Below are 11453 nucleotides of genomic sequence, written 5' to 3' on the forward strand. Positions count from 1 at the left end.
AAAGGATGGCAATCTCAGAATTATCCATCTATAAAATTTTATGTAATTTATGCCCAAACACAACACAGCATGATCCTCATTATGTGTCTGATTGGTTTGGAGCTCCCAATTCCCAACATTTCCACTCATAAATGCCTCTATATGTATCCCTAAAAGGCAAAATCTTTTTAAAATACCATATTACAATGCCACTCAGGGCTAGGAGGCACCTGTAAGGTCATCCAGTCCAGGGGTTGGCAAACATTTTCTGTAAAGGACCTGATAGTAAATATTTTAGATTTTGCAGGCCACATGGTTTCTGTCACACTACTCAACTCTGCCATTGTAACATAAAAGCAACATACACAGTAAATATATGAATGGGCATGGCTGTGTTCCAATAAAACTTTATTTACCAAGGGTTCTAGTGTGCTGACCTCTGATCTAGTCCAATCCCCATTCAATGCTAGAAACCTATCTACAACACCCCACCAAGTGGTCATACAACCCCTGTCAAATACCTACTTCCAGTGACATTGGCTCACCACCTCCCCAGATGCCTGCTCATCTTTGCACGGTTCCATCTGTCTCCTTAGGTGGAACCAAACCTATCTGCCTACTGCTTCTGACAAGGCTTCCCAAACGTTTGAAGACAGTTGTCATGTCCTAAGACACCTTGTGGTCCCCAAATTCTTTAAGACTCCGCCCTTCAAGATGTGCAGCTTAATTCCCCTCCCTTTCACTGTGGGCTGGACTTAGTGACTTGCTCCTAATGAATAGGATAAGGAAGTGATAAGTGGCTCCGAGACTAGCTGATGAAAGGCACTGAGGCTTCTTGTTTGACCAGCCTGCCTCGACCAGCCTGCCTCTCTCTCTCTCTCTCTCTCTCTCTCTCTCTCTCTCTCTCTCTCTCTCTCTCTCGCTCTCTCTCTCTCGCTCTCTCTCTCTCTCTCTCTCTCTCTCTCTCTCTCTCTCTCTCTCTCTCTCATCACTCTTCAGGGAAGTCAGACACCATGTCTAAACAGTCTTATAGAGAGGCCCATATGGTAAAGAACTAAAGCCTCCTGCCCATGAGAGAGCGTGGAAGTGGAACCAGCCCAGTTGAGCCTCCAGCAGACCTCGTACAGCCTGGCTGACATCTCGACTGCAAAGTCATGAGACCAGCTAAGCTGTTCCCAGATTCCTAGCCCTCCAAAACTGTGAGATAATAAATGCTTGCTGCTTTAAGCTGCTGAATTTTGGGGTAACTTACTACACAGCTATAGATAACTAATACACATCTCTTCTTTAGGAAAAACATCCCCAATTCCATCAGCCATCACCTAGTTTCAAATTCCCTCCCCCTCTTGGTTTCTCTCCTCTATGCTCTGGTTACTCAGTCTCTCTCTTAAGGGACTGTATATGCACCAATCATAGCCCCTATGGGACTTTACCATATTTGCTTATTTACAGATCCACAGTGTCTTTCTAAACTTTAGAGTCCTCAAGGGCAGGGTCTGAGTCTTATTCACCTCAGTGCCCAGGGCCTAAGAACCAAACCCACACCAGGACACAACATTCTAGATGCAGTGTGACCAGCACAAAGAAGGACAGAGCTCTGGCCTCCCTTCTTCTGGAGACTATATTTCTATCAACTCAGCCCACAATCACATTAGCTTTGGGGAAGATCAAATCTTACTGCTCATACAATTTGAATATACCACCCTTGAACATTTTTTCTTTTAATTTTTTTTTTCCTTTTCAAAGCTAACTGAAGGGCTTTATATGTGGAGTCACTCTCTTCAAACCAACTAACCTCAATTCCTTCTTCTCCATCCCCACTACTGCTGCTTTAGTTTGGGGCAGGATCATCTCTCATCTGGATTATTAGCAAGAGTTTTCTGAGTAATCTTCCTTCAATCCACCCCCCACACTACCCCATGTGGCCCCTCTCTAACTCACTGTTCTTACCATTTATCAGACACTACCTCCCTGCCTGCCCGATCCCTACTGGCACTTCTACCACTTCCTTATATTCCAATCATACTAAACTGCTTGCAGTATCCCATGCCCTCCTGTTTTATGCTCTATACCCTAGTTCACAAAGTTCCTTCTGTTTGTAATGTGCTTCTTTTGTACCTACTCTGCACATCCTCCTATCCCGAGCCAGGGAAATTTCTACTCAACTTTCAAGATTCAGCATAAGTCTGTTCTCACCCCACCTTCCCCTAGAAAGAGTTCAGTACTCCCTTTCGAGGCTATACATGCATCTATCATAGTTCTAACATGGTAATGCATCTAGGTATTTCTGTATCTAACATGTACTACTAAACTACAAGGCCCTCGAATGCTAGGATTGGGTCTTATTCACCTTTGCCCTCCCTGCCTAAATACAGCACCTACACACAATAGTTGCTATTAAATAAATGAATGAATTTCTCTTATACTTCACTTTGGCACATTCCTCCCATTGTTCTATAAGACACAGTGTGTCAAAATGTTTTTACCTTCTGATTCTGTCATCCAACATATTTTAACCATTGCTCCTCTCTGTCTTCTTTAACCATGTGACTTAAGCTAAATTAATTATAACTTATACATAGGTTCTTAAAAAGCTACCTATTTGCAACTAGAAGCTGTAGAACTTCTTACAACAGGGACTACAGAGTCTAGACTTCCATGCATACCATGTGCTACAGACTCAGTGTCTGTGTTCTTAGGAAATTCATGGTGAGACCTAATCCCCAACACATAATAGTATTTGGAGGTGGGGCCTTTGGAAGGTGAGTAGGTCATGAGAGCGGAGCCTTTATGAATGGGATTAATGCCCTTATAAAAGAGACCCCAGAGAGCGCCTTTCCCCTTCTGGTGGTGTGTAAGGACACAGCAAAAAGATGGCTGTCTATGAACCAGAAAGTGAGCCCTCACCAAATATCAAATATGCCGGTGCCTTGATTTTGGACTTCCCACCCTCTGGAGCTGTGAAAATTAAATGTTTGCTGTTTAAGCCACCCAGTCTATAATATTTTTGTTAGAACAGCCCAAACCATGACCCCAAATAATACGCCACAATACCAGCAATTAGAATTCATCAAAGTGATAGGAGCAGACCTAAGCTCTCTCCAATGAAAACAGATCTCCCACTCTTAGTCACTGTTTAAGGAAATTAGATATGAGTGGAGCAGCTTAGGTGGTGAAACTCATTTTAGATTCCAGCATAATTCCTCTAAAAGTTTGCTTACAATATAATCTTCACAAAAATGTGTACATTTTAAGTATGATGCAGTGAAAAGAGCTCTGAACTAAAACCAGGAGTCCTATCTAACGCTTGTGCTGTTCAATATGGTAGCCTCTAACTACACATGGCTGTTGAACACTTGAAATGTGACTAGACTGAATTGAGATATACTCTAAGTAAAACATGTACACCAGAAAAAGTCTTCATATAAATGAAAGAATATAAAATATCTCATTAATAAAGTTTTATATTGGTGACATATAAAATGAAATAATAATAGTTTGGCTACATTAGAGTAGTTTAAAAGTTGTTAAAATTAATTTTACCATGTCATACCATGACTCGGGTGAAACTTAAAAACATCATGTGAAGTAAAAGAAGCCATCCACAAAAGGCTACATATTGTATGATTCCATTTATGTGAAATGCCCAGAATAGGCAAATCCACAGATACAGATTAGCAGTCATCAGGGGCTGGTGGGAGGGGAAAATGGGAGTTAACTGCTATTGGGCATGCAGTTTCTTTTGTGACAATGAAAATGGTCTAAAATTAGACGATGGTGGTGGCTGCACGTCTCTGTGAGTATACTAAAAACCACTGAAACATACATTTTTAAAGGGTAAATTTTATGGTATACGACTTATATCTCAATAAAGCTGTTATTTTAAAAATTAATTTCACCTTTTTTTTTTACTTTTTTAAATGGCACTGCTAGACACTTTTAAATTACGTATGTGGCTCACATGACATTCCCATTGGACAGTGCGGGCCTATGCCATCTGCCTCACTTAGTGTCTTTAGGCGAGTCAATTCCCACTGCACCTGTTTCTAACACAGTTTCCACTATGACGACTTTTAGAACTGTAAAATGTCATTATAAGATATATTACTTTTATTGTTTTATTTCACAAAAAATTATAACATGTATGAGAGCTAACAGAGGCTTTTCACTCACAACATCCATCCCTCCAACCTAATCTTTCCCAGGAGAACCTGAGTTTTTCAACTTAAATTCTAACTACCCCATGGGTTTTCAGGGACCCAGCCAGTCTTTTAGTCCAGGGAGGGATAACTGTGATACCTGGAGACACTTTCACAGTACACAGGCAAGCTCAATATTAGGGGCTGTCCTTACCTCAATGGCCTGGGGGACCACACATCTTCGAGGCCCATGAGGAATTCCTAATTGGCCAAAGGAATTGGATCCACATGATAGAACTTGACCATTTTCTGCAAAATACAAATACTTGAATTGCAAATCTAAGAAGTAAGACATCTGTGACCAATGGTAAACGCTGAAGGATGAGAAGAGCAAAAGGAATGAGAGGAGTGAGTGGGGCCCTGTGCTCCAGCACATTCAGTCCATACCCCCTGCTCTATCCCCCTAGGAACAAAAACAGTGGGCACTGGGCTAAGCGTTTTACACAGGCTATCCACTACACCACCTAATTAATGACAAGTTAGCTGTGGAGAATGCTTAGCCATGTGCCTAGTGTTGGGATGGAGGATACTTATCTCCCACTTTTCATATTTCCATGAGATGGAATTTCCATAATTTTAATATACTCCAGGCCTTTCTCCCTGCCCTTCCCCATTCTCACTGCTTTCTAGGGGAGGATGGGTAACCTAGCCAGTTGGTGAGTTTGGGAGAAGGAACAGGACAGTATGGCTTGGCACCTTCCTCTCAGGCACTCTGGGCTGACACATAGTAAGGGTTTCCCCTACGGGGGAGGCCTAGAGTTTGGGGAGTGGGTTTGGATCAGAGGAGTATTAGCAGAACCTCTTGGCCTGACAATTAACCTTGCCCTCCAATTTAGCCTTTATCAGTAAAAAGCTGATAATTTGATCTCTACCTGTCTGACTGCTCTGTGCTTGTCTCACAATTGATCCCAAATGTGAGCAAGAAACAGAGTGTTACCTACTGACTCCCTACAACTCTGACACAGGCCCACACTAAGTACTTCATAAATGAGAGCTATTGTTTAGATTCTAATAATTACAGTCCAGATTTTCCAGCCCTATCTCCTTTACTGTTAAAACCCTCCTTGCAAAATGCACCCTGCAACTTTTCTTGACAACCAGAGACAACACTTGTGTTTTTAAATACAAAGAGGATTTCATTTAATCAGGGCCCATCATCATGCCTTCTCACCCAAAGCCTTTGTGGTGATAAAGATTTACCTAGGAGTGCACTCACCTGTAAGTATAATGGTAAAATCCCAGCCACAGGCCACCTGTTGGATGGGACATCCAAGGAGGGATTTGCAGGGGGTAAAATACAGGACATCCTCGGTGTGACCAAGCCCCAGTTGCCCATCTTTGTTCAGGCCACAGACAAAAAGGCTTCCTTCATCTGCAAAATATAAAGGTTTTAGTGGTAGTGTGCACAGGGGAAATTACAACTGCTAAGATGAGCAAAAGGATTTCATTAATTATTTGGAGTCATGGACCCACTAACTTTTTTCCCACCCAAGTTAATGAGCCATGCATGTTAATGTGCTCTGGACCAAATGGCACAAGGCCAAGGGGCTCCAATCTAATATCTAAATGGAAACTCCAAGTCCTACAGCAGTGGCCAATTAATTACCAAATTGAGCATCTACTGTAACAATAAAAGCCAACGTTTATTCAGGACGCAGAATATGCCAAGTGCTCTTCTGAGGGCCTCAGGCGTGGGGCTGACTTATCCTTTAGGCACAGCGTCTGGGGCCCACCATACTTGTAGAAGCCCACAAAAATGTTTTAATCTAATTTTTTAATAAAAAATATATGTAATAGGAATATATAATACTAAATCTGGCCTGGATTATATTAATCTTTATGTCAGTGCAGCTGTAAACATAATTTTAAATATTTCTTTATGGAAGGAGGTGTCCACAAAGGCAAAAGTGTCAAGGACTCATGAAAGTCATAATGCAGCCCTGTTAACTCATTGGTTCTCATCATTATTATCCCCATGTAACAGAGAGGCAACTGTGGCACAGAGAAATTAAGTAATTTGCCCAAGGCCACACAGCTAACAACTAAGAGAACCAGGATTTAAACCCACATGGTTTGATTCCAGAGTTCATGTTCTTAACCAGGATGCAATATGCCCTCCTTTGCAATATTATAGCGCTTGTAATACTTATTAAGTACTATCCTAGGTACTCTGAGGGAAGATTATGGAAAATATAAAATTCTTCCTCTCAAGGAATATTCAACTTAACTGCCAAGACTTCTAACTCATATATGAAAGTTAAATATCAATCTATGGTATAAAATGTAATATATGTGGCAACTCGGCCACTACTTGTCTTGTAACCTTAAGCAGTTTTCCTCTCTGAGCCTCAGTTGGAGAGCGGGGCGAGGGGAAAAGAGGGGTGGCCTTGATCTCTGAAATCCTTTCAGCTCTGACAATCTGCCATTCTCTGATGGTAATGTGATTCCTTCACAAAAATGTTGTCCTCTGCAAAATACAAAAGGCTGAAAGACAGTAATATAACACCCTAGGGGAGAATGTCTAAATAAGAAAATGAGAGGCGATATATTCTTGAAGGAAGTTACCTGTGACAACAGCAGAGTGGCCCCCTCCTCCCGTGATCCTCTTGACACATCCAGGATTACAGAAGTTGCTCAGCTGCTGGGGCAAAAGCACATCTTCCTTGTGGCCAAGGCCAAGTTGCCCATAGCTATTTGCACCCTAGGGATAAAATAAGCTGAGGATGAAAAACTATGGGAACCCCAACTGTCAATTTGAATTTACCTGTCCCTATCTTTCTCACCCTCACGTTCCTCTCAGAGCCTATAACAGATGAGATTTCATAGGCTCATTCTTAAGAAGTTGTTATACATCCACAACTCATCCAGTGATACTCTTCACCTTCCCCTTCCAATGCCCCAGCCTACATGTGTTGCCTTTAGGGGACAGCATAGGAGTTCCTTCTGATAAAAGGTAATTATCTAGGGAAGCTACGGAAAGAAATAATCAAGAAAAATAGGAACGAAGTGGGTGGGAAATACGCTGGGACTAGTTCTTGTCCCTTCTCCCCACACCCGCACTGGGAAAACTGGCAATGACTTTCTGGAATCAAAGTTAGCTGAGGATTTTGTGCCCTCAAGCAGGGCACACCATTGTTATTTCATTTGAAAGAGGTGAAAGAGGTTGGCAACGATCTCTAAGGGCCTTTCCAAGTACAATGTTTTGTTACTGTAAGATTCACGTGGTGAGATTCCTCTAAGGAAACAGATTTCCCCTTGGTGGGCAATATGTCTGTTGTTGTTATTATATGATAAAGGTCCAGAATCCCTAATCTGGAACCCTTGCAGCCAGATGTACTTCAGACTCAGAATTTTATAGACTTTAGAAAAGTAATACAGTATATAAATCATATACACTGCTGCAAGGTCTGGGAGCAGTACCCCATAGGTAAAACAGTATTATTTCTGCAGTAAACGGTACAAATACTCAGTTAGTGGGCAAAGACTATAAACAGCCTCATGTCAGGTCAGTTCTGGGTTTACAGAGCTTTTTGTATTCAAAATTGAAGATAAGGGATTATGGACCCGCAGGGAAAATCTTATTAAGATTTTGGAAATCCTTATGATTTCTCCAACCACCGACGGCCGGTTGGTTCTTGAGTAGTAAAACTTTTAAAATGTGTTTGTTTTTGAAGACACCTGAATGAAAAAAAAATGATTTAAAATAACTACCAAAAAATGCATACATAAATACAAACTCCTGCCCCTTGTGGTCTATTCCACAACCATCCTGGGCTGCAAGGACTCCATGCTGGACGAGGGAGCCATGCAGGGACACAGGTCCCAGAGGCCCTCAGGGCAATATTAGCTACCAACTACTGAGTGCTTCTCTGTGTGCTGGGCATTCCCCTTTAATTCTCACGGGGTGGGGGGCATTATCACTCATTTCACAGATGAAGAAACTAAGGCTCAGAGAGTTAAGTAACTCCATGATGGCAGGAGCTTTGTTCTGCTCACTGCTATTTCCCCCGCATCTGAAATGGTGCTGGCCCAAAGAAGGTGTGCATATATTTCACAGTGAATTAATGTATGACCCTATGAGTCCCTCAGGAAAGAGCAAATGAAAGACTTGCATGGTGTGAAGTGGAGAGCATGTGCAGAGGATTTCTCTGTTAGCCGTGAGATCTCCATGGCTGCCCCATTACCAGGGCTACAGGTTGCTGAGCCAGCATTATGAGATTCAAACAACGGCACCAAATTTTTGTAATGCAGCAAGAGGCCCTAAATCCATGATAAAGCAAAACAAAAGGAAATTTTAATACAATCTATTACAGCTGTATTTGCCTTCCTTACAAACACTCCAGACATAAGACACACACACACACACACCCATCCAAAAAGGTAAATCCCCGTGTTATGAACTGAACTGTGTTCCGCTGAAATTCATTTGTTGAAACCCTAACGTCCAGTACCTCAGACTGTGACTGTTTTTGGAGATAGGGCCTTTAAAAAGGTAGTTAAGATTCCATGAGGTCATAAGGATGGGACCCTAATCCAATATGACTGGTATCCTTATAAGAAGAAACACATGAATGCTCCCACCCACAGAAAAAGCCACATGAGGACACAGCAAGAAGGAGGCCATCTATAAGCCAAAGCGGCCCCAGATGAAACTAAACCTGCTGACACCTTGATCTTGGACTTCTACCCTCCAGAACTGCGAGAAAATAAATTTCCATTGTTTGAGCCTCCCAGTCTGTGGTATTTTGTTATGGCAGCCCTAGCAAACTAATACACCCCTCCACACAGATAATGCAGCAGGAAGAAAACACCAGCAAGCCTCCAAGCGCAGCAACGAGGTTAGGTTCAACAGTATTTTTGCTTCAGTACTGACAAGGCCATATCTGAAAGGCTTTTTCTGTCAGATGTTTCCTCTGTCTACGCAGACCCCAGTCCCTGGCCTGGGAAAAGCACCCACCCAGGCACACATTCAATCCCTAATTCCACCCCCAGCTCCAGTGCCACCCCAAAGACACAGCCAGACCACCTCGGGCCACACCACGCTCTCCCTTCTGCCGGTCTGCAGCAGTCTTGCACTCAATAAATGCTGCCTGTACTGATAATTGCCATGTTGTAAATTAGTCTATACATACTGGTTTCAACAGCAGTAAAGGTCTTATTCTCTTCCCCCCACCGCCCCCAACACGAGAGCTGGAAGTCTTTCACTCTTTTGCGGTTCCCAAAAGACCAGCACATAGCTCGGCACACAACAGGTACTCATTCATCCATTAGTCAACAAATACGTACTGAGCACCTTACAATGTGCCAGGCACAAGCCAGGCACCATACAAGACATGCACAGCACCCACCCTCATGACGCCTACATTCTGGCCAAGGAGACCGACATTAACAAGTTATACGTTTCATTACAAGCATGTGCTATGAAGAACTACAACACACTATGTGTTTGTTCCCGTGCATCTGGTCGGCTGCCTACCACACGCTCCCGTGCACAGATTCTCCTCTCTTCCAGCCACGACACATAAAGATGACCCTGTCTCTCAGTGCACCCGTCAAACCGACACAAGCGCAGACTCCCACACCCCCCGTGCAGGGAAGACCCAGTCACAGCCGAGTATCAGTAACTATGCAGGGTCTCCGCCTTGTGCACGGCCCAACACCGCCGGCCTCACACCAAAGGCTGCTCCGGCCAGGCTGGGGTGGGGCTGGGGAAAGGCCTTCATCCTCCTGGCAGTGGGAGGGTGAGGTGCACAGGTGGCCCCACGGGGCTCTGGGACGGGGAGATCCTCTCTCCACAGAGCCCTCCGCTCCGCCTCTCCCGGCGCTATCCGGGCCTGAAGTCTGTCGCGGACCCAGACGCTCTGTCCTGGAGGCAGGTTCTTCCCACTGCGCCGCAGCCCCTCCGGTCTGGACCCCACCAGCCAGAAGCCCCTAAGTCACCCCATGAAGACCCTTCCCTCCCCGCCCTCTCCTCCTCAGCCCCCAGCCCAGGATCCTCCAACCCGGAGCGCCTCTCGGACCTCGGCTGCCTGGCCCCAGGACCGCCCACGCCGAGGCCGGGCGCTCCCAGCGTCTGTGAGCCCCTCAGTTCCAGCAGCCACGGCCCGGAGGCGGAGTCACGTACCCAGGCGAAGAGCGCGGCCGCAGCAGGGGCGGCTGCCGTAGCCCTGAGCTCGCGCTCCATGCTGGAACGCTCCGACGGCACTTCCGGGCGGGGGGGGGGGGGGGGGGGGTGGCTGGCGCGGGGGCGGGCTCTCAGGGAGAGGGGCGGGCGCGGGGGCGGGATTGGTGACTGAGGTGTGGGGCCAGCGCGGGGGCGGGGCCCGCCGGGGGAGAGGCTTGCCAAGGGAGGGGCCGGCCTGGGGAGGGATTGGTGACTGGGGTGTGGGGCCGGCACTGGGAAGGGTCTGTGGTTGGAAGGGGGCCGCGCAGTGGGCGGGGCCGCGGACCGCTCCCTCTTGCTACCGCTAACCTGGCGCCCGCGGGAGAGAATAAGCACCTCACGGAGCCGCCTCCCAGTCACCCAGTCCCGGCGCGCTCTGAGCGTCTCCGCCCCCGGCCTCCGGTCTCGCTGGGACGCTCTGCCTCTCTTTCCCTCCTCCCCTCGCACTCATTTTGAGTAAAAATTCTATACGAGTGCACTACGCTCAACAGTTCACAAAGCTCCCTCAGGTTAGAGTCCCACGACAGCCCAGAATGGCTGACAGGACAGGGATTGCATCACCCTTTGATGGGGAAGAACTTGAGCCTGGGAGGGGGTGGAAAGGGTCCTGACCCAGTGTCTTAGGGCGAACTGTCTTTGGGCCCGCTTTGGTGTGCAGTTTGCAAAATCGGAGGGAGCTTCCTGGTGGGCGAGTGTAGTGTCTTGCATCGTTGCCGTCGCCCTCAGCGCCTGACACGGAGCGAGAACACACACCCCGACACAACTAAGGAGGCTGGTTCTCACTGATTCCTGCCGGGGCGGCCTTCTAACCCTCAGCGCTCCCAGCATGGCCCTGGCCCGGTTTCCGATCATCAAGGTAATAACTTGGATAATAACTGGATAATTTTCACCCACCAAAAATTTTCATATAAAATGGCTTTTATCAGACACCCTCATACACTACCGGTGGGAGCTAAATAAGGACAATTTTTCTGAAGGAAAATGTGGCAAAGCATATTAAGAATATGAAGATAGATACTTAGATATTTAGCTAGTAATTCCACTTTTATTCCTCTATCACAAGAAAAATAATGGAACTATACACAAACCCTTAGACTGCAAGTTATTCATTA

The 11453-nt window shown here is 45.6% G+C and overlaps 1 protein-coding gene across 4 annotated transcripts in view; it reads right to left on the reverse strand.

Annotated features, from left to right (window-relative positions):
* Positions 1-10396, reverse strand: part of SERGEF (secretion regulating guanine nucleotide exchange factor) — a 246322-nt gene extending 235926 nt beyond the window's left edge. For all 4 annotated transcript variants that reach the window (XM_082476673.1, XM_082476671.1, XM_082476674.1 and 1 more), the window contains exons 1-4: positions 10303-10396; positions 6744-6879; positions 5395-5550; positions 4333-4427 (exon numbers count right to left, since the gene is read on the reverse strand). In XM_082476673.1, the coding sequence (XP_082332799.1) occupies positions 4333-4427; positions 5395-5550; positions 6744-6879; positions 10303-10362 (447 nt within the window). In that variant the 5' untranslated portion in view covers positions 10363-10396. The remainder of the gene's footprint in view (positions 1-4332; positions 4428-5394; positions 5551-6743; positions 6880-10302) is intronic.
* Between the last annotated feature and the right edge of the window lie 1057 nt (positions 10397-11453).

The sequence above is a fragment of the Balaenoptera physalus genome (genome assembly GCF_965194825.1).
Source record: "Balaenoptera physalus genome assembly, chromosome: 10".
Classification (NCBI taxonomy): domain Eukaryota; kingdom Metazoa; phylum Chordata; class Mammalia; order Artiodactyla; family Balaenopteridae; genus Balaenoptera; species Balaenoptera physalus.